The sequence below is a fragment of the Ochotona curzoniae genome, unplaced genomic scaffold (assembly GCF_017591425.1).
Source record: "Ochotona curzoniae isolate NIBS_2020 unplaced genomic scaffold, NIBS_Ocur_1.0 contig_4093, whole genome shotgun sequence".
In the NCBI taxonomy this organism is placed as follows: domain Eukaryota; kingdom Metazoa; phylum Chordata; class Mammalia; order Lagomorpha; family Ochotonidae; genus Ochotona; species Ochotona curzoniae.
The window spans coordinates 106,584-130,332 of record NW_024466124.1 but is presented as its reverse complement, the minus strand read 5'-3'; the positions used below and the strand labels follow the sequence as shown (position 1 = coordinate 130,332).

General features: G+C 44.2%; 2 protein-coding genes across 3 annotated transcripts in view; one reads left to right on the top strand and one right to left on the bottom strand.

Moving 5' to 3' along the window:
• ARHGAP31 (Rho GTPase activating protein 31) overlaps positions 1-9,930 on the top strand; it is a 118,217-nt gene extending 108,287 nt beyond the window's left edge. Inside the window, exons 11-12 of the mRNA XM_040984196.1 lie at positions 3,371-3,651; positions 7,367-9,930. Of these exons, the coding sequence (XP_040840130.1) occupies positions 3,371-3,651; positions 7,367-9,799 (2,714 nt within the window). The 3' untranslated portion in view covers positions 9,800-9,930. The remainder of the gene's footprint in view (positions 1-3,370; positions 3,652-7,366) is intronic.
• An 8,275-nt stretch (positions 9,931-18,205) lies between these two features.
• TMEM39A (transmembrane protein 39A) overlaps positions 18,206-23,749 on the bottom strand; it is a 29,735-nt gene continuing 24,191 nt past the window's right edge. For both annotated transcript variants that reach the window (XM_040984194.1, XM_040984195.1), the window contains exons 8-9: positions 21,885-22,005; positions 18,206-18,684 (exon numbers count right to left, since the gene is read on the bottom strand). In XM_040984194.1, the coding sequence (XP_040840128.1) occupies positions 18,451-18,684; positions 21,885-22,005 (355 nt within the window). In that variant the 3' untranslated portion in view covers positions 18,206-18,450. The remainder of the gene's footprint in view (positions 18,685-21,884; positions 22,006-23,749) is intronic.

Sequence of the window (23,749 nt, the reverse complement as noted above, 5' to 3'; positions counted from 1 at the left end):
CATCCTACACTTCCTTTCAAGGTGCCATAGCAGGGAACTAGATCAAAAATAAAGCAGCTAGTACCTGAACTAGCACACTGATATCGGATGCCATTGTTGCCTGTTAAACAGATTAAAAGGAATAAACATTTAAAATCTTCCAAAGAAAGAAAAAGAAGAAGAAAATAGTGAGCTATTGCATGGACACCAGCTGGGTGATCACATGAAGTGCTACAGGAGGTGAAAGAGGGAGAGAGCATCAGAAAGGCTCCACAGGGGTATTGTTAGATTTATGCCTTGAAAAGTGCACCAGATAGCAATCACAGAGAGGAGCAGAGCAGAGTGCAGGCCCATCACGAGGAGTGGCAGGAATGAGCAGCCGTGTGGCTGGCCCAGAGTGAGGAGGGCCTGGTGTGTCCTAATGGAGGCAGCAGGGAGCCGCTGAAGCTCTCCAGCAGTGACTGGCATGAACAAGCTCATGGTTAGTTCAGATCCTTCCCCGCTCTTCCCATCAGTCCATTTTAATAGTTACAGTGGGTACAACAACCTGAGCCCTCAAAGAGAGGCTGACAAATTTTTCCCACAAATAGAACTTACTGAATTATTAAAAATATCCCCTCTTCTCGAATTTCCTAAGTAAATGTCTCATACAAACAAAAGGCTTCCTGGAAATACAGTTGAACTTTTTTTTTCAAACAACTGTAAAAACTTAAGTTGGAATCTATTCTTTGTTTTCTCTCCTTCTCCCTCTTTGTCATACACACACACCCATATACACACAGAGAAAATAAGCACTCACCAATAACAATAATCACCCCGCCAAGTTTTCTTATGATCTCTGTCAGGTTCCTAGCTGTTTAAGTTCACTGATAAGATAAAACAACTTTGACATAAATGCCATAGTTTAGAATAAATAACATCTATTTAGAGTTAAGTATCATAGCTGATCTCTGCCAAAATAATCAGCTTAAAAAAGAAATAGACCGCACAATATATACGTAGCTCCTCAGTGTTGAAGATATGTTATGTTCCTTTAGACTTTTTCATTCATGTAGATTACATTTTTGGTACTGTGTATATTAGATACCGCAAATCAGGGAAAGCATATGATGACTGGATAAAGGCATAGGTATATATGATAGAATATTACTCAGCCATAATTTTTTTAAAAAGAATGAAATTCTTTCCTAATGAAGTAGATGCAGCTGGAAATCATTATACTGAATGAGATAAGCCAGACCAAAAAGAAAAATGAAAAATATCATGTTTTCCCTAATTGGTGATAATTATGAGTATCTTTTAATAAGCAAATTATGTATTTACTTTTCTACCTGGAAGTTTCACTTTTAAGAATTTATCCTAAATATATTTGTACAAACAAAAAATGATGCATGCCTATCACAGCATTGTTTGAAAACTATCCAAATGTCCATTTTTTTTTTCATTTTTTTTCTTTATTTTTGACAATCTTTACATAGTTAATTAGGGCACAAAGGTTCAAGGGCTACAGGAAAGTGGGTAAGACTATTATTTCCACACCAAATGTCCATATTTAGGAAACTGGTTGACTAACTAGGACTTATCCACACAAATCCTAGAGAATCCATAGCTTGGTGGACACTGCATCACGTCCTTTCAATCTCCAATGCATCAGTGGGGGACTGTTTTCTTGTATGGAAGGCGTGCTATGACTGCTTGCCTTATGTTTCTCGTTTTCTACCTCAGAACCTTTTTTTTTGCTAGAAGAATCTCGTTCAGCCTTTGCCTGAGACAACCCAAAAGGGTGGAGATTTACCTAGGCAGCCCTCAACTTCATATGAGCCAGGAAACAGTGCCTCACACCCTGTGGAGGGATTGTTTATGATGGGGGACATTCTGTTTGGATAGCGGGGACTGACTCCCAGCAACTCATATTGGTAGCCAACTCAATGGCACACTCTCTTGACTTTGCCTCTATCCTTGCCTTATCTTCTCTCTTCTTTCCTGGAATCATCTTCCACACAAGGACCTTGTTTCAGGTTCCGCTTTGAAGAGAACCTAAACTGGGCCACATTCTAAGGAACAGTCAGTCCCTTGGCATGGTGTTGAAGGGATGTGATGTGAAGAAAATCCAAGAGGAATAAATACGTTTTGTATAAGAAGAAGAATATACATAGTGCAAGTACTTATTTAAATACTCAAACATAAACTGTGACAGAACATATCAGAGACGAATGAAAGACATTATCTAGAAGGGACAGCGGTAGTGTGGGAGAGGATAGACGTAATAGGAAGGGAAGGAAAACCAGAGAATTCCTTTCTAGGTAGTTTTAACTTTTGAATTCTGGAAATGTCTTACATGTTGAAAGGTAAAGTTACCGAGATATGGGCAAATAAAAACAGTGCTTTGGTCAGCTAGGATCATTCTTAGATTAGACATCAGGGTGCTGTCAGCAGACCTAACTGGGTTGTAAGGCTGACTTAACGGTGAAGCAGAGTGACGTCAAAGGCAGTGAGTAGTTTATTCTGAATTTATGCTGTTCCGTGTGCTAGCCTTCCATTTTCCTACCTGAGCCTCACCTTGGCCTCAAAACCAAGGTATTGTACCAAATTATAATTTGAATGCAATTTCTTTTAGTTCTTCTGTAAATGGCATTTGTTAAAGATCTGTTGTGTGTCCCAGATACTTCACTTCAATTTTTATGCCATGTTTGGAAACAGCCTTGTACAGGGGCTTGAAGCTTTTCTTCATGCGAGGCTAGAGGCCAAGCTTGACACCCAACTTTCTCTTCCAGAGCTCAGGAGATGTTTCAGATCAGACCTTACTCACATGAGGTTTATATATCTACACAGATTCAAGATAAACTGAGGACAGTCAGACAAGAATACGTGAATCATAAGAATGGCATGAGTAACATATTTCTGTGATCTTTGGCCTAAATTTGACTCCTATTTATGAAGTGAAAGATTGGGTGAGATACGGATTTCTCAACTCCAGCACTGTTGACACTTTGTCTTTGGGGCAGAGGGGAGGCATCCTGTACAGTGGAAGGAAGGGTGCTTAGCAGTGTTGCTGGCTTCAATCAGCACTCCCAGCTCCATAGTTGTAACAACCCCATAATCCCAAATGTCTGCAAACATTACTGGTGCCTTGTGAGGAAGAGAGAAAAAGGAGCAAAATGGCCCCTGGTTGTGGATCACTGGACTATATGATCTTCCAGGTTCTCCTACTCCAGCCCCAGCTCTGAAAGTCAGATTCTTGGGATCCAAGTCCTAGGCACTGCTGGGAGAGAAGGGTGAAGTGTGCAGGAGGCAGGGAGCTGAGAGAACTCCCTCTATGTGAAGCAGGGCTGGGCAGGACAGCAGCCATGCTGAGGACAAGCCCCTTTTAACGGATATATCCTCCTTGCAGCAGCCATCCCCCAGAAGGCAGCTCTCGAGGATGTCAAGCCAGAGCCTGAAGCAGCGGCAACACCAGAGAGCGACCAAGGCCTTACCCTGGATTCAGGCGCCCAGCTGGAGGAGCAAAAAACCTTGGAAATCTTGCTGGGCTCTCAACATTCAAGAGAATTGGAGATGGGGCCAAACACAGAGAAGGTGTCAGAGGAGGGCCAAGAGGCTGACTGGGAGGAGCCCAGTGCTCTGCCAGGGAGCCCCAGGACCAAGGCGGAAGCTGTGTTTCTCCATGAGATGGTAAGGGGGACACTGCCTACTCCAGCCACATGGCATCCTTTTCCCCAAAGGAGATTTTTATTAAGTTGTTTTAAAGAATTTCTGTCAGAAGACTTTAAGAGACAAACTTTGAGTCAGGTGGAATGAATTTTTTTAAAGATTTATTTTTATTGGAAAGGCAGATCAGATTTATTTAGAGAAGGAGAGACAAAGAGACAGAAAGATCTTCCATCCACTGATTCACTTCCCAAATGGCTGCAATGGCCAGAGCTGAGCCAACAGAAAACCATGAGCCAGGAGCTTCTTCTGGGTCTCCCACTTGGGTACAGGCACCCAAGGCTTTGAGCTGTCCTCAACTGCTTTCCCAGGTCACAGGCAGGAGGCTGGATGGGAAGCAGGGCCACTGGGACACGAACTGAGGTCCTTAAAGGATCCATGTGTATGCAAAGTGAGGATTTAAGCCACTAGGCTACCTCAACAGGCCTTGCTAGATTCTAAAACTTGCTATTTCCAGGATTCATTCTGTCCTCCTGCAGCTTCTGGAGAAACTAAGATGATTACAGCTGGTCTGATTTTTAGAGATGGCATTTTCCAGAGGGTTTTTATGAATGTTCTTATAGAAAGTATGAAAACCCAGGAAAGATCCGTGAATTTGCGAGGCAGCTCTGTGGCCAGAGGAGGGAACCCCAGGGAAAATGAACCTGTCTTTCAACTTGTTTCCAGGACATCACAAAGCTGCGTGTCCTGGGAGTTAGGGACAGGCGGGACTCAAAGGGGCTGAGCTGGGGCTTCTATGAGATGTGTCTCCACTTGCTGAAGGGGAAGGGTACAGAGGTTCTCCTGAGGAGGACCCAATTGTGAGTGGCATTGCATGGACCAGCCAGATGGCAAGATAAAATTGGTGCCAGAAAGAGAGCCAGGAGGGTTTCACAGGAACAAGTAAAGGCATCAGTTAATTAGTGTGTTCATTTTTCAAAGACTATTTATTTGAAGGACAGAGCAAGAAAGACAAAGGAGAGACAGAGAGACTGAGACTTTCTGTCTGCTGGGTCACTGCTTAAATACCCACAACAGCCAGAGCTGCGCCGGGCTGAAGGAACTCCATCTGGGTTTCCTACATGAGTGGCAGGGGCATAAATACTTGGGCCATCTTCTGCTGCCTTCTTAGACATGTTAGCAGGAAGCCAGATCTGAGAGTAGACTAGCGGAGACATGAAACGGCCTTCAGCTTTGGGATGCTCGCTTTGGATGTGGCACCTGCTGCGGCCACAACTCTGGACTCATTCAGTCATTTAAGAACATTTATAGAATGAATCTCTTAAATGAACCCCACTTTGTGTCAGGCACTGTGCTGAGCACGTAGGTGGTGGTGGTGGTGGTGGTGAGTGGGGCTGTTACCATTGCTGATTTCATGAAGCTAGCAGCCCAGTAAGAAAAACTCACTGCCTGAGTCATTTCTAGAGTGATAGGGAAGTATGCAGTGTTGTGAGAGCAAATAGCAGGACCTGTCGGAGGGAGGAGCTGTCTGTCACAAAGGTTAGACAAGTCTTTGGAGAATAGGATTTATCTAGAAGGAACAAATAGGAGTAGGATTTAAAAAAAAAAAAAAAAGCAGAGGCTTTGGGCAGAAAGACTATGATGTAGCATGAATGTGAGCTGGGAAAGAATGTGGAACATGCAAGGAATGGCAGCAAGACCAGGAAGAAAGTGAGGTTCCGCACGGATCAGGAGCCACATCAGCCAGAACTGCCTGGGAGGAGAATCACTGGAAAAGGGCTGGATACGCTTGGGATTTCATCTTTAAAGGATCACTCTCTTATGTCAGGGGAAGGGCTTGGACGGGGCAAGAACAGGGGTAAGGATGTCAGTAAGAAGGCTGGCGCTTGGCAAACCACATGACAGAAGGTGGTCACTGGAGCAAGTGTAGGGCCGTGTGGATGGGAAGTGGAAGCATGCAAGGGTTTTCTAGAACAGGACTTGGTGAAGGACTGGGTATGGAGTGAGGAGGAGGAAACAGTGGGAAATATCGCATACATTTATGGTCTGAGCAGAAAGAGGCACTGTGGTCCTCTTACTGAGATGGAGGGGTGGAGAGTGCAGGGCAGTATAGGTGTTCCTTTAGGCATCTAAATTTATCAGTTACCTACTGAGATTAATTAATTCCTACCCTGAGGAGAGTAAAAGGCAGGAACGGCATTGTGGTGCAGCACAGTAAACCACCACCTGCAATCCTCTGTCCTATACCAGAGTGCTGGTTGGAGCTGCTCCGCTTGTGATCCAGCACCTGGGAAAGCAGCGGATAGAGCTTCCCCCGTCACTGTAACTCGGCTGTTGGGATAACATAAATCTTTCCAAAAAAAAAAAAAAAAAAGGTAAAAGGCTCTCCTTAACCCCAGAAAAGAACACAGTGTAGTAGACAAAATAGAAACAGAAACATATACAGTTAAATGCAGTTAGATTATTTTGACCTGGAAGGTTTTTTCTAAAATATCTCAAAATAAGACCATGGGGCCTGGACTGATGGCTCAATGGCTAAATCCTCACTTTGCAAGCACCAGTATCCATTATGAGGGCCAGTTTGTGTCCCAGATGCTCCACTTCCCATCCAGTTCCCTGCTTGTAGCCTGGGAAAGCAGTTGAAGATGACCCAAAGCCTTCAGAGCCTGTACCCATGTGGGAGATCTGTAAGAAACTCCTGGCTTCTGGCTTCAAATTGGCTTAGCTCCAGCCACTGGGGCCATTTGAGGAGTGAACCAGTGGATGGAAGATCTTTCTCTCTCCTTCTCTGTAAATCTGAGAGCTCAGGAGCCTGTTCCACAGCCACGAGAAGAACCCCTACTGCATTTACAGCAATTCCTCATGGGTAGGAGGACAGTAAAGCTTTGTATGACTTTTATTTCAATATGTCTTCAGAAGTTTTTCCCATGCGGAACACTGGAAAGCATCTTTCTTGGTGAGAGTTACCATTTTTGTTGTTCTGGGAGAATCTTATTCTTTAAAAAAATTTTTCATTTTTATTGGAAACTCAGATATACAGAGAGGAGGAAGGACAGAGATCTTCCATCTGATGAATGATTGACTCCCCAAGTGATCACAATGACCAGAGCTGAACCAATCCAAAGCCAAGAGCCTGGAGCCTCTTCCAGGTTTCCCACATGGGTACAGAGTCCCAAGGCTTTGGGCTGTCCTCGACTGCTTTCCAGGCCACAAGCAGGGAGTTGGATGGGAAGCAGGACAGCCGGGATCAGAACCGGTGCCCATATGGGATCCAAGTGTTTGCAAGGCGACAACTTTAGCCATTAGACTACTGCACTGGGCCTAAGAATCTCATTCTTGTGTGCCTTGTAGTAAACCTGAGGTTATGTGAGAGCAGGGTTTGGCCTGTGCTACCTGGCAAGAGTACACAGGCATACGCACTTGCGTTCCAGTGTGCACACCGTACTGGATTTCAATTGCAGTCTGCTGTTGTATGTGTTAGAATGATCATTTAATCTATTTGCACCTACGCCTCTTCAACTTTAAAATGGGAGTTAATCACAGACATGTTTATCTCTGATGGCATAGGAAAAACAAACATAACATGACGGCAGAGTGTGTGACAGCATATGGTGAGCTCTCAGGCAGCCACAGTTTTACTGGAATTGCATCCTATATTTGCTCAGGCAGCCCAGGCTGGCACTGTTCCTGATCCCTAAATCCTAGCATCTAAGATAACCAGTTTCCTGGTGTTTTCCAGGATGAAGATGATCTGGGCAGTGCTCTAATCTGGCCCGAGATCCAACAGGAGCTGAAAATCATCGAATCCGAGGAGGAGCTCTCCACATTGCCACCTCCTACTCAGAAGCTCAGCCCAACTCAACCTCTTGTCGAATCCAAGGCAGGGCCTTCTGCCTCCTCAGAGTCATCTCAGCAGTTGTCTTGTGACCCCACTCCTGATCCCATCTGTGCTCCCCAAGAGGAGTGGTCCAGAGACCCAAGCAGTCAGAGCACACAGGGAGCTTCTACAGCAACCAATAGTGAGACATCAGCACCAACCAGCGGCCTCCCTAGATCTACGCCTGAACAAGGTATGCGTCCAGACCCAGCCAGGCTAGCTCCTCTGGAAATAATTACATTTGAGATGGTACCTCCACCAGCACAAAGGGCATTGGGAGGCTCAGGAAATCTGTCCCCTCCACTCCCACCTGCTCCTCCTCCTCCAACTCCTCTGGAGGAGGCACCCCGAGTTGCACTGTCACAGGACGGTTCTGAGAGAGAAGATCCACCTGTGTATTCAACGATAGAGCCCTTTAAAAATCAGCTGGAGAGCAAAGACAGCCTTGGGATCCATAGCCTTTGTCAAGGAGAGGAGTCAGCTCCAAGGCAAAGTGAAAAGCAAACTCCAAAGCATGCTGCCGCTGAGGGAGAGAGCACTGGTCTTCCCAGCCCAGCACAGGAGGCTGAGCTGGCCACACCAGGCGAAGGGGACATGGCCCATTCAGTACAGGAACCTTCAGACTGTGATGACGATGACACCACATCAGAGAGTGCTCAGCATGGCTTGGAGATGGTGGATCCCTGGGAAGAGCCCCAGTGGGTGACAAGTCCCCTACACTCTCCCACCCTGAAGGATGTGCTGGAGGCCCAGGGCCAGGGCCCCCAGAGCCTCCGCTTGGAAAAGAGGCTTTGCCACAGGCCCAGCCTACGCCAGAGCCACTCTCTAGATAGCAGAACTGTGGTTCCAAGCCAGTGGCCACTCCAGGTTTCCTGCTCTAGCAGTTGTGCTAATCTGGAAATAAAGAGGAATTCTGACCCTGTGCAGCCTCTGACCCCCAGGAGAGAGATTTCAGGATGGGATGAGAAAGCCCTAAAGACCTTCCAAGAGATTTCCATCCTGAAAGGGGCAGAGGCTCTTCCTGGTCAGGAAGGTCCAGGTGAGGTGCAACCCACAGTGGCGAGAAGTGGCCCCAGCAGCCTAGCAGAAGGCAAAGAGCTGCAAGCAAATGGGGAACACAGCGACCCTCAGGCTCAGCAGGGTGCTGTTCCTGGGCCAGAGAACAGCAAGGAGGGTTCACCCAGGGTGCAGGACACTTCACCTGGAGAGCAGCCCCTCAAAGTACAGCTGAAGAGTCCTGAGTGTGGACCACCAAGAGGGAAAAACAGGCCCTCTTCCCTCAACCTGGACTCCACCAGCCTCATAGCCGATCTCTTCCGGTTTGAGAACATGGCCTCCCTGAGTACACCTAGAACACAGCTCTCACAGCGGGGAGACCCAAAAGTCACGTGGCTGACCTCATCTCACTGTACAGCAGATCCCTGGAAGATGAATTCTCAGGACACCCAGGACCTCGACCTTGTGGCGCATGCCTTGACAGGTCGCCGCAACTCAGCTCCCGTGAGCGTGTCTGCAGTGAGAACCTCCTTCATGGTCAAAATGTGCCAGGCCAGGGCGGTGCCAGTCATCCCACCCAAGATTCAGTACACACAGATCCCACAGCCCCTGCCTTCTCAGGGCTCAGCGGAGAGTGGGGCCCAGCCTCCAGAGAAGGCCCATGAGGAATCCAGCTCAATCAGTGGGCTATCCCACAAACCTGCCAAAAACGATTCTTGCTCCTCCCAGCAAAGCCCCAAGGAAGAGAAACCAAAGCAAGAGATAGGCATTCTCAAGTCCTCCCTAGCAGACACTGCTGCATCTTGCTTGTGCGAGGGACCCACGCTTTCTTCAATGCCAGGCGTGTCTAAACCACTCTCCACCCAGGATGCTACCTTGCAGTGCAGGAAGCGCACGTCAGAGACTGAGCCTTCTGGGGACAATCTCCTCTCCTCCAAAATGGAACGACCATCTGCAAATTCAAAGCCTTTCCACAGGTCAAGACCAGGAAGACCTCAGAGCCTCATCTTATTCAGCCCTCCTTTCCCTATCATGGACCACCTGCCCTCCTCTTCCGCAGGGACAGATTCCAAGGTCCTGCTGTCCCCTATCAGAAGTCCTACCCAGACCGTCTCCCCTGGCCTTCTCTGTGGGGAGCTGGCAGAAAACACATGGGTGACACCGGAAGGGGTCACTCTTAGGAATAAAATGACCATCCCTAAGAACGGCCAGAGATTGGAGACCTCAACCAGCTGTTTTTATCAGCCCCAGCGGAGATCAGTGATCCTGGATGGAAGAAGTGGGAGGCAGATAGAATGACAGAGCTTCACCTGCTGGTTTCAGGAAACAGATCATGAGTCCCCTGGAAGCTGAAGGCCTTTTTGTCTGAGCATAGGCTTATTCAAGCTTGGGCTTTCTTTCTTTTTTTCTTTCTTTCTTTTTTTTTTTCAGCTTTTAGATCATGTATTTAGTTCATTTTCCAGAAAAAGTGGTCAAGGAAAAGACTAAAAGATGAAATGCAGATAAGTTGATATTAGCAAATGAGAGAAGTTAGGGAAGAAGATAGAATGTTTGCCTCCAGTGAAATCCTGGGGCTTATTAATGTTGTCTGTGACTGTTGAGAGCTGGCTGTCCATGTCCTTTTAGAGAAAGAAAAAATCCTTTGCCTGTGTCAGCTGTGAGGTTCAGAGGCCTTCTCAATATGCTGTGCTTTTCAATGCTGTTTAAGCATGTCTTCTTGTACCATCTAAAATAGAAGCAGATTTGCATCTACAAACAAACGTGCATCTTGATCCCCACTGTGGGTGAAATGACCCCCACTGTTTCCCTGGGATCCCTTCAGACCTGTCCAAGATGACTCCACACGTCAGCAACAGACATCAGAATCTGGACCCAAGAATAAACTTGAGACAGATCCAAGATGACCTGCCTCTAGCTTTTATTAATTTGGTTCTCCAACTGTTACTGTACAGAACTCTGAATTATAAATCCACCAACTGGACAGAGTGGAAGCTGAGGTGAAAATAACCTGGCTGGGATGTACTGAATCTCCGTCAAGGTGTCAGCGATGAAGTGAAGGCACCTACTTTGTGATTTCAGAATCCAAGAACATGATATCATTAAGCAAAGCCTCCCACATAGGCAGAACTGCAATTGGTGGGGCATTAGCAGGGAATACTTCTAGCCCAACTTCTCTCTTTGCCCAATGAGAGAGAATGAGGGAAAGAAGCCTGGCATCATGGCCATCACCGCCCCTCAGTGGGAGCTGCCCTTCTTGAGAATGGGGTTCACTGTAGCCAGGGCTCCTTTGCTTGCTCCCTCTCCCTCCATTACTCAGGAGCAGCGTTGAGGCATCCCTTCCTCTTCCATGACACCACCCCCCACACACACCCACCTCAGGCATTTATATTTGCCCTTCTATTTGTGCTCTTGGAGAAGCAATAAGCCAAGGTAATGATCTTGCAGTTATTTGAAATTTGAAATTTCTAATACACCTGCTGGTAGACTGGTGCTTCCATTAAAAATAGCTTCACCAGGTACCTTTTCTCAAGTCCAAGACTGATTGAATTCTTTCTAAGAAGCTCAGTCATTGCATAAGTATCCCCTAGGGCCAGCAGTACCCCTGGGCAAACCTCACAGCCAATGCTGTTGAGGCTGAGCTGAACTTACCTCCTTCAACGAGATACTGAAAACTCATACCCTGCATCACCATCATGTTCCTCTCTGTTTTCCTAAAAAACCTTGCAGGCCATTCTGAAATCTTGATCTGTGCTCTTTAAGCCAGCATCTGTAACAAGGATAACTGACACATCAGTGGATGCTTTCCACCTTCAGACCATGAGAAGAGTGAGCAGTAAGAGCAGTTAATAGACATCTGGTCAGTGGTTTTGCATTGTCATTGGGCCAGTGAGACATTGGACCAGCAGCCAATCATGTCAATTCCTAAGAAAAGTCCCAGAACACAGCATTCTCCCTAGGCAAGCAAGGTGAAGACAGAGTGGTGACGGATGAGAAAGGCCATGTTCCACAGATTGGAAGAATACATTCCTGAGTTATCAGAAAATGTGACACATAAACTTTATGTAGTTCTCAGTGCCCTTGAGGTGTCTACTCTCTGATAAGGACCACATCCCAGCTAGAATGTGAGAGGGATAGACTGCACTTTGCTTCACTATCAGAACTGAGCCAAATGATGAAATATTTAAACTATTTTGTGCTTACTTTAAATTTTTTTGTAATACAAATATATTTTTATTTAGGGATAAACTGAGAAGCCAACATGTGCAGATAAATGAGTGAGTTTAATTCAAAGGGAAGAAGCACCTGTTTAGGTTAACACAATAGCTGCCATGTTCCTTCGGACAGACAGCTTCCATTTATAGCCTCCCCTTCAGGAGTGGCTCTGGATGGTGTGATGACACACCAGCAGCTGACTGGAGACAGCTCCTGGACTCTCCTAGCTGGTCAGCTCCACAGGCCTTGGACACTGACTTGGCCGTGTCTTGCTGCTCCTGGGTTTGCCTCCTTCACCTGACTCCCAACTTGTGAGCCATTACATATTCCTAAACTTCTTGTGGGCTGTGGTGATACTCTTAGCACAAGGGAAAACTCACATTTCCTGTCCTCTAATTCCTTCTCCAAACATCCTGGGATCACTGCCCTGCATGGGGCTCTGCGAGGTGAAGTGCCCAAGTGGCTGAATGGGAAGCACACTGCCTGCTTCCTACATCCACTGAAGGAATAGAACAGACCCTCCTGACTCACAGCGGTCTTCACGATGCTCTGGAAGCGGCTGTGGAATCCAACCTAGAACTCTCCAGTCCTCAAAATAGGGATGGCTGGTTTTCAGTGTTGAATTGAGATGCATACATAGCTAGTGTTACGGTTGCTTAAGAAGACAGTAACCTATTCTTATTAGCCAAATGGCCCTCAGGTCAATTTTTTCCCTTGAATGTAGACCAGATACCGGGCATTTTTCCCTGCTTTGTTTGGAATAGGAGGTGAACTCCAATAACACACTGCTAGCCTAACGCAAGTCCTAAAATATCAAAGTTAAAATTTTAGGTTTGGGGATATTAAAAATATTAATATCATCATCCTTAAATATTTATCAAGCATTGAGTGCCTTTGTACTTACTTATTCCTGAATCCTTGAAGAGAAGAGTGCAGTGACTTGGGGAAGGATGGTAACCAATAAAAGAGCACATAAACAACAAGGAGCAAACTTTAGAACTGTTAAGTTATCAGATCAAGGTAGAAAGGGAAAAAAAGCAGCCGTTAACATCTTTTTAATAGAATTAAGGGTATGCAAGCATCTACTGACTACTGACAGGTGGAAATCCAGTGGAAGGAACCAGTGAGATACTTGGTTAAGAGAACCACAACTAAGGTTAAAATAGTTCTGAGGTATTGTGTGGCCTGAGTTGCTGCTGTATTGAAGTCCTTCCTGTAGGAACCCTGCCAATGAGCCAGGCAAGGTCAGCATTCCATCCTGCTTGAGGAGAGATGTAGGAGCCTTCTGGCCTCACAAAGTGGGTTCATTCTGTTGATGACCAAGTCCTAGGTCCGATATGTTGTCTGCTTCGTGTATGAGTTTGGCATATAGTAATCACTAAAATTGGTGGGAATGTCATCTGTGCAGGGCCCTGTGTGACGGGGGAAACTAAGACTCATTTATCTGGAACTTGAGTAGAAGTTTGAGATATAATTTTTGTCGGGATTGATTAGAGTCCCAAAGCTGGACCAACATGAATGTCAGGTGTAAGTGCTGCCAGGAGTACGATCTTAGATACCTCCAGTCGCAGATCAGTGCAAAAGTATGGAAGGACGAAAGGATGTGCCGTCCTTTACCAACACATGTCCTAGCAAAATAAGGCCACAAGAGGGAGCAAACACTTCTCTGAGCATGGAGACGAGAGGGCGAAGGTGGAAGAGTGTGTGCCTGAGACGAGTGCTCATCGGGACTGGGGGTCCCACAGATGGGGGAGCACAGAGCAGGTTGGTATTTTTTGTAACACAAATATGTTTTTATATATTTGTGCATGAGAAATGCAGGAATTCCCTAGAAGAGTGAAGGAAAGTCCACTACCATGTGTTTTTGCTGGATAAATAATAATGCTTTGCAATGCCTTAATGCCGTAGTACTTTGAGGCTTATAATTCTGCAAAGTAAAGCACTTTCCACAGGAGTCTATTAGAAAAGTCACATGATTTCAGTTGTTCTTTGAGCTCTACATGTTTCCAAAACTGTAATCAAAATGTTTTTTCTATTAATTAAAAAAGTATAAATATTAAGCCTATACATGGAGACATTTAAACATAATTAAAACATTGTTACATTATAAAAATGTACTCTAATAAATGATGTTAAATGCAGTAGTTATGTCATACCTCTGAGCTACAGGACATGGAGTCAGCAAAATCATGTCAGGAAAGTAGAATTTCACATCAGACTCATTGTTCTAGTATGTTCTGTTTGACATTTTTTAATGTTACTTCATAATCTGGTCTCACAGCCCAAGTCCTTAGTGATTTGCTTCAGTAAACTTCTGTTATTTTACACATTAATAACTGTCAAGTGTTTGCAACTTCACCCCCTCACTGATGCAATCATACAGTCATGTTGTGAAAAATAGCCAATAAAAATCCGAACTAAAAATGAGAAGGAAAAAGCTTACAAGGGTACACACCCAGAGATGCGAGCTCAGTGTTGTGGTGATCACATCAGTGTAGCTTTGGGGGAGAAAAACCAAACATCTGTTAGTCTGGCACATGTGGTCATACAAGGGGGAAAGGCATGGGAACAACTGTGTAACCTAGGTTCACAACCTGATGACATTTGCAGAAATATCATTGCCAAGGAGATAAGCATGCCAGCAGGAGTCGAGAGCCTTATACCCACCAGGCAGGCCTGCTGCTGGCGGCCTCCATTATTGCCCTAGGTGCCTGTCCTTTGTCGTACATTCCCAGGTCCTCCCTTACTGGCCCCTACTCCCTGCCCGACACACACACACACACACACACACCATTCATACCCCTAACTACTGATATTTTCTAGTTTCTTCAGAATCATTCTGTTTTTATAACACCCCCAATGCACAAAGGGCCCCAGCCTGTTTATATCATTGTTACTTCCTGAGTTTGAATACAGCTCCTGCAGGAAACTTCTTGGTTTTTGCAAAACTACATTCTCCCACAAGAAACAAGCTTTCATAAAGGGTTGGAAGCCATTCTCCAACCTCCTCACTTCTGCACAATTGCTTCCTTCCATCTCATACAAAAATGCGTGGATCTCGGGATTTTAGCCTCTACCATTTCCCAGTCTGTTTCCTTTGTTACCAAGTATCTGTTTTCTGCTTTATACCCCATCACCCTGGATGGCTTCAATGTTCTGGAGAAAAACCAAGGCCTTACCTTATTTTGCTTAGGGTTTTTTTCTTCTACTGAGCTCTGACCACTTGCTTCTTGGGTTTTTTATATAGCAGACTTTCACAGTTCAGAACTTCATGAATCTGAATTTGTTTTTCTTTCTCAGAAATCTCTCCTGTCCTTCACTTCCTTCCAATTGTGTAAGTTTATTAATACCTGGTCCACACTTGCTTTGGCCAGCAGCCCCCTCCCCTGTGATTTAGCCTTTCTTCCCTCGCCTCTCCAGACCCTGGTGCATCCCAGCCACTCTCCCCAGGACCTCTCAACCTTCATCCACACCTGCTGTGCAAACCTCCACAAAAGGCCAGGATTCTTGCTATCTATCTTCTCAGCCCTTTTCTGTGGCTACAGGATGAACCAGAGAAACTCATTAGTGCCTTTACATGATTTGGCTCCGCTTTCTCAGTAGTGGCCTCCTTTCTAAAGGGCACAATGGCCATTCCACCCTTTTCAACCCTGTCCTGGGGAACCTCCCATCCACACACAGTAAGGAAATTTATCTTGCTTTACAAATTCATGATCAGGGCTTGGTGTAGTGGCCTAGCAGCTAAAGTCATCACCTTGAACGTGTTATAATCCCAGCAGCCCAGCTTCCCATCCAGCTCCCTGCTTGTTGTCTGGGAAAGCAGTCAAAGAAAGCCCAAAACCTTGGAACCACAGAAGAGCTCCTGGCTTCAGATCAGCTTGGCTCCAGCCATTGGAGTCACTTGGGGAGTGAATCATTGGACAGATCTTTCTGTCTCTCCTCCTCTCTGTATATCTGACTTTGCAATAAAAAATCTTTTTTAAAAAATGCATGATCTGGCCCAGCGTGCTGGCCTAGCAGCTAAAGTCCTCGCTTTGAACGCACGAAGATCCCATGTGGCCATCGGTTCTAGTCCCAGCAGCTCCACTTCCCATCCAGCTCCCTGCTTGTGACCTGGGAAAACAGTCAAGGATGGCCCAAAGCCTTGGGACCCTGCACCCATGTGGGAGACCCAAAAAGAAGTTCCTTGCTCCTGGCTTTGGATCAGCACAGCACCAGCCATTGCGGCCACTTGGGGAGCGAATCATCAGACAGACAATCTTCCTGTCTCTCCTCCTGTGTATCAGCCTTTCCAATAAAAAATATAAATCTTTAAAAAAAATTCATAATCAATCTCCAGCCACCACTGTATTCACATGTGTCTTCCTAACCTATCTGGTTCTCTGACATTACCGAGTTTGTTCTCTGAACAAGTACTGCAAGTCCATAGCTTCATTTTTGTATATTCTGTGCCCCAAAAGCCAGGTCAGATCACAGCATCCTTCCAGATGAGAAATGCATGACTGTTCCACCTATGGTAAAATCCTAGCTCTCCTTTAGAGCAGCTTTCCCCGACTACAATCAGTTCCCATTGCTGTGAAGCAGTTGATCACTTCCTGCCCTGTATTCACTACTGAATGCCATACATACTTGAATTAGTGAACACCCTTCTGTGACAACTGACTAATGTGTCTGCTCCTGCTTATTTGGTAAACTCTGACATCACTATTTCCAGCAGAAGCAGTTCTGACACATAATTGCCCAGTAAACAGAAATGGGGGTGAGAGGTGAATGATAGGCAAGGGAAGGAAACAAGGCTCAGGAAATAAACGTGATGCTGTAAACAGCATGCTGAAGGGTGTTCCCATTCTGCTCATTCCTGTCCACCTTTCTTCAGGATCACTGACCCAACAGAGGCCCCTCATAGCTCCTCCAGTATCTCCTCCTCCAGTATTCCAAATTCGCCTACCTGATCCTTTGCTATACCATCCTTTCCACACAGTTTTTAAGTCCAAACATGACAGCTTGGCCATTCTTTATTTCCTACTTCCTTTGCTTTCTCTCACCTGATCCATGACAGAATATCCAGAAAACCATTATGAATGTAGCGCCTACAAGGAACAGGTAGACTGGGCAGGAGTTTGTTATACCCCAGTTTTATCCTACAGATGCTTCTGCACCAGGGTTGCCCTTGATGTTAACTGAATTACCCCACAGCCATTTATATAATTCAGTGTCACTTTGTCATCTCTGTTCAATACTCATCTTTTAAAAATGCCTTCTAGCAACCTATCCCACCACTATTTCCTGGCCCTAGTTTATTTTTCTTTTGTGTCTATTTCCTGCAAGTATCACAATTATAAGGAAATATGGGGAAATGGAGTTATTTCATGTTGTGTATAACCGGCCTCCTCCCCACACACTGTAAGCTCTGTGAAGACAGGGTCTTCGCATTCCTTATTCACGGCTACACACACAATGCCTGATATAGTGCCTGCTGATTGTTAATTTATTGAATGGTTGAACTGACTGACTGAATGCCAAATAATTTCTTTAAAAGGTATTTACTTTGGGTAGTGATATACATTCCTCATACTGATTCCTTTGCTAAAAATTCTGTCAACTCTTCTGCTAAAGTTTGTTTTCACAGCCAGTTTATGAACTGTGCGATATATTTCATTTCATGGTATAAAAACCAAACCCCATATAGAAAACAACCTATTTTAGGGTGTCTATAAGGTGTCAAAAGTTTGGGTGACTATCAACAAAAAGAGTGGAGCAATATATCACTTTCCAAGAATATGGGAAGTGATACTTAAAAAAAAATCAATGCTCACAAACATGAAGGTTCTGGAAAACATGTTATCATATACTCTGACGAGAAAACAGGAACTTTTGGTATTTCATGTTCCCTCATAATTCCAGAAGTAATGGCACAGTGGGTAGGCTGCTGCTTGGCTGCCTGGTTTGGCCAAGGACTCACTTGTTCTTCAAATTTCTTGGTATTTTCAACCTATTCGTCTGCTAACCCACGTGGCACACACATCTCCCACTGGCCCAGGCACACACCACTTCCTTCCTGAGTGTGGTCACTCTAGAGACTCTCTGCCTTTTATTTCAAACTACCCAGAATGAAAGGACACTCTCTGGAAACAAGAAAAGTGAGAGTATGGTATGTGACACCAAAGCCCTGAGCCTCAGAGCTGCAGCGCATGCAGAGTGCCTTTAAACACCAGGGGGGTAGGCAAGCATCTCAGAAAACAGAACCACTGCAGGACTGTGACTCTCTCTTTCCTCTGTGTGTTCCAACACCATTAGCGGGCTGACTGGAGAGTGGAGAGGAACCAGCAGGAAACCCACTGTCTCCCACCATAATTACTGGCTGGCCAGACTAAACAGAATCATGAAAAGGACTGAAAAAAAAAAAAACAAAAAGCAGACCCACCAACGGGACCATGTCAAATGATACACGAGGTGTGTTCATAGATAAATGAATTATTCCAGAGCCAGACAAACAAATCAATCTCTTTACTGGAGAGGCATTCATCTCATATGTGTATAAGTCAGATATACTAACACATGAAAGATCACATCACCTTGTTTATGGATACATCTGATATCCTTTACCCTTCCCAACTTTCAAAACATAATAGTATACAAAATATAAAATATCTTAAATATTTATAAAAATTGCAAGAAAAAAATAGAACGTATGAAAATATTTTTATCTGAGTTCTCCCTCATTGTTGAGAGGCAGCTTAGTTTGCCTTCAGTTCATAATTGTTGAGTGGGTAGGAGTACGCTCTGCCTAACACTATCCTGTCCCGGAGGAGCTTAAATAAAACATAGTAGTTGCAGAAGAGGATGAGAGCCATGGAAAGCGTGTGGTTCCACTTCTCCGACCGCAGCAAGGAATACAGCTGGTAGAAGACGACACTGCCCTCAATCAGGATAAGCAGATTTAACAGCCTTAACGGACGATGAAAGAGAAACTGTAAGGAAGAGGCAAGATGTTATTTCACCAGAGTAAAGGTTACAGTTATTCAGCTATTTTTCACAATTTCTTATTATGTGATATGCACTAATAAACAGATCAGTTTATCAACTATTAACATATAGAACCAAACTTTTTTCCCTTTGCTCCAGAAATAATGGAATAAATTTAATTTCAATGTTTCTGAGGCCTGAAGAGATAGTATTTCCAGGACACTACCTGTAGACATTTTTCTTATATTTTGAAATATCTTTTTATTTAAAATGACTAAACGTATACTTCTCTAAATAGAGACTTGATAAAGCACTAAATGGGAAATAAGTTGTGCAACTCAAGAGGTAAAAGTTGATACTATGGGTATTTATGTAGTAAGTTAAACAAGGGCCATTTAAAAATGCAAAAACTATCCTTAGCTTGTGGGCTGATCTAAAATAAAAACATCAACAGTAGGTAAGTTTGGAGAAAGAGGCCAAGTTACATATCAATAGTTTTTCAACTTTTCCTTAAACTCTACCCATACCAGTCACTGACTAAAATCTTGTACACCGAGTAATTCTACTTGCTTATTTATTTATTATAGATATTAAAAATAGGATGTACAATGACAGGACAAGGAGAGAAGAAGGAAAAATGAGAATTTGACAAAAAGAGGCTTGCAATCCCTCAAATCAAATCCTTGACTTGGGTTATATTACATGAGATTCAGTAATGTCATGGATAAAACTGGTCCAGAATTAATGCTCCAAAAGGATTCCATGCTAAGCCTAGAATTATCTGTGCCAGTAAGCTACAGAGGAAGTGGTAAGGTGAGGTCAGGTTTCAAAAATCTAACACATTTTAAATGAATGCTTCAAATCTTAGTGTGCTTGAGAATCGTTTACAAATATAAAAATCACTGGAATCTTCCAGATTCCTTCATTCATATGCATGGGACAGAGGTCCCAAATCATCCAGAGTGGACTGGGGCAGGTGCTTGGAGCAGCAGTGTAAGATGCTGCTTGGGGACCTCGCTTCCCAACCAGAGTGTCTGACTCTGGGACTGGCTCCAATTCTCACCCAGTTTTCTGTTAATGAGCACTTTCGGAGGCAGCAAGTAATGGCTCAAGTACTCAGAATGAGTTCACAAATCCTGGCCTCGCCTGGCTGAAACTTGGCTGTTGTGGGCCAAAGTTCAGGGAGTGAAACAGCAGATGGAAAACAATTCACTCCCTCTACCTTTCAAATAAGCAAACATTTTAAAAGATTATATAAAATTGGGCCCAGCGGCGTGGCCTAGCAGCTAAAGTCCTCACCTTGAACGCACCGGGACCCCATATGGGCACCAGTTCTAATCCCGGCAGCTCCACTTCCCACCCAGCTCCCTGCTTGTGGCCTGGGAAAGCAGTCGAGGATGGCCCAAAGCTTTGGGACCCTGCACACGTGCAGGATACCCGGAAGAAGTTTCTGGATCCTGGCTTCAGATTGGCATAGCATTGGCCATTGCACTCACTTGGGGGATGAATCATCAGACAGAAGATCTTCCCCTCTGTCTCTCCTCCTCTCTGTATATCTGACTTTCCAATAAATAATTAAATCTTTAAAAAAAAAAATTATATAAAATTGTGTGCCGGGCCCGGCGCGGTGGCGCAGTGGTTAAGGTCCTCACCGTGCACGCCTGGGATCCCATATGGACGCCGGTTCTATCCTGGCAGCCCCACTTCCCATCCAGCTCCCTGCCTGTGGCCCGGGAAAGCAGTCGAGGACAGCCCAAAGCTTTGGGAACCTGCACCAGTGTGGGAGACCCGGAAGAGGCTCCTGGCTTTGGATCGGCCGGCATGGCATCGGCCCGTTGCGCTCACTTGGGGAGTGAATCATCGGACGGAAGATCTTCCTCTCTGTCTCTCCTCTCTGTATATCTGCCTTTCCAATAAAAAAAATAAAAATAAATCTTTAAAAAAAAAATTGTGTGCCAAGTGAGTTATATGTTGTTGGCCAAGGATTTCTGAGAAGTACTCTTTGATCTTTTTGCATTAATTTACTTAATATTTTTCAATGGATTCCACCTGACTCTTCAGTGTTCAATGCTAGCAAGCAAACGCTTTTCCAGTAGAAAATTCTTAAAAAATCTTTGGCTTGTACAGACTAAGAAAAAGTCACTGAAGACCTGGAAAACTCAGCCTTCCCCATCATGTTATTGACAAGGACCATGCCCCCGCTCCAAGTTCCCAGCAGGTACCTAGTTTACAAACACATGTAGAATCATAGTCTCACACTAGAATCTCAAAGACAAACAAACAAATAAAAAAACCCTCCAAGAATTTCTTAAAGATGATCTCCCTTCAAGGGCAGGGTACTACACGGAAAACTGTTCTCCGCACCCCTCCTATCCTGTCATTTAGTGAACTGGCTCTTTACAAGTAAAAACACACTTCTGTCCCTTGGAGCCACCGGTTCTGGCAAACGAAAGATCAAATGTAATATAATCCACGGCATACGTTCAAACAGGACAGAAGTTGGATTTAGTAGCTATCTATCTATTGCTTATTCCTTTTTTTGTTTGTTTTTTCTCCTTCAAATAAAAAAAAAAAGCAAAAGTTACGTTGCCAATCATGGCAGCTGACTTTTAAAAAAGGCTGTTAACTAAAGGAGACAATCCATATCACAAATACAAAAAAAAAAAGCCCCAAACCACATTACTACTGTATTAGATATCCCTTAAGATTACCATTAAACCAAATGATTAAAAATTAATGAAAAAGTCTGAGATGATTATCTACTGTTTCAAGTAATACTAAATTCAACAAATTTCAACGGAACAAAAATCAGCCCGGGTACTGACACAGGAATAACAGTCATACAACTTTCAACCTGTCCTTCAGAAAACCTCTTCAAAGGACAAGGGCTATTACAAGTTTGAAACAGATTATTTTGCTTCTGATCCAGCTTCCTGCTAATGCTCCTGGGAAGGAAGTAGGTCATGGTTCAAGTACTTGGAACCTTGTCACCCCGGGAGAGACCAGAATAGAGTAATTGGCTCCTGGCTTTTGCCTGGTCCAGATTTGGCTGCTGTGTGCATTTCAGACATAAACCAAATGAAGGAAGATCTCTCTCAGTTTCTCCCTCTCATTGTCACTTTGTCCATCAAACAAGTGGGCCTTTAAAATTAAAAAAAAAAAAAGACTGTGATCTTCTTTGTTTTAAAAGTAAACAAGTACTTACATAAAACCGGGCATGGGAAACATCAGAAGGCACTGCCACATTGTAAGGTCCCATGGCTCTGTATAAACATCTGCTGTGTCGCACCAACACTCCTTGAGGCCATATTGTGTTTTTTGACCAACTAAGGGAAAAACAAACGCAATGTTAGGGCACTAGCAATTACAGGTAAGACAGTGTCTGGCAAAGCCAACTATATTCCTTTGGAAGGGATTAAAAATGGATTAATCTGTCTGAACTGTGAAAACATTGTAATTCCATCCACAGCCAAACTGGAGGGAGTTATAACTTGTTGCTTAATTCACTGCTACACAGTACACACGTTACAAAATTACACAGTCAATTCTGTCACAGGACTGAAGAGGCTCAGGAGAATAAGACACACTGGCGTAGGTAAGGTACATGAGGCAGAACAGTGTGAGCAGGTGGACAGCCATCACTAGCCCACAGAACAGTCCACTGGTAGAAATGCCAGAGGGAAAAAACAAGAGAGCTGATGGCAATATGAGCACTGAGAAAGCTAATATGCTGTTAAACTAGCATGACATTTACTGCAGAGTGATAACCCCAAGAGCTAGAAAATCAGTTTACCTATCACATAATGCAAATACTTCACAGCTATGAGAAGCTACATTGTTGGGCACAAAGACAAACCAAGGTATGACATACTGACATTCTCAGCTTTCCTGGTTTGTTTTTATAGAGGTTTCTCTAGGGAAAGGAAGACAAAGAAAAAAGCATCTTCATTCTTTCTAGCAACAATGTAATGATGGGAGTCTTTGGGTTAGGTTTTTCTTTTTTTTTTTTTTTTTTAATTTAGTTAATTCAACTCTTCTTGATTTTGCAAGGGTTAGTTTTCCAGGACAAGAACTGGGATAGCAGTTTAGATATGTTTAAAAAAAAAAAACAATCTAGCACCCTGAGGCTTTCCCAGTTGATAACATGTTCCGCCGGCCTTGCTCCCACTTACCAGCATTAAAGTGATGATACACCTTATGGCCATGCGCCACCAGGAGCCTGAAGATGCACAGTACTAGTACTGTGTATTGTATTTTCAATTTTTATTGAAATCTGTCCTTTGCCCACAGTCGGGTTTCTTTTCAGCCTGGCCCAATCTCTTTCAGTTCCTGGGCTTGAAGGCCTGTGCTAATCTGTATCAGACATCAAGGTAGATAATTGAAGGGAGAATTCCGAAGGGTGAGGGGTAGAGAAGGGAGGGCCACCTCAATCTGTCCCAGTTCATTAGGAAAAAATTCCAGGGGATGAGATTTGTGAAATGCTCAAATTATAAAGGGAAAGAAGATGCAGATGGTCCAAATCAGATAAAAAGGTCTGATGATGGGCTCAGAAGGGTTCCAAAATGAGCCATTTTGGGTCAGGGAGCATGCAGACAAATGGGTGGCCAGGGGACACAATGAGGAATATTTAAAGAGAACACAGAGTCAGGGACAGTTTTCATTTTAACACATGAAAAGCAGGGGAAAATTCAGGATAGAGTGTAGGAAAAAATAGTAAAAAGTACAGGCAAAAGAACTGCTACAACAAACCTGCATGTATTAGAAAGAAGAGAAGCAAACTGCAGCTATCTAAGTGTGAGATGAATAGCTAGCTTCTACTTGGCTGTGGCAAAGAAAATGAGAAAATGAATCTTAACTCTAAAAAGAATTATTTTGGGCAAAGGGTTAAGACTGGAAAAGAACTCTAAGAATATAGCTTGGGCGACATTACAAACTCAAGAATGACTGGGCAGCTGAAAATTAGGATGCATTTAAGGAAAGGCTGAAGATGGTAAAAGGTATGAGTTAATGCACCCTGTGATCAGTTCAGTGTGATGACAAGCATCCATGTAGCCCCAAAACTAAAAATGT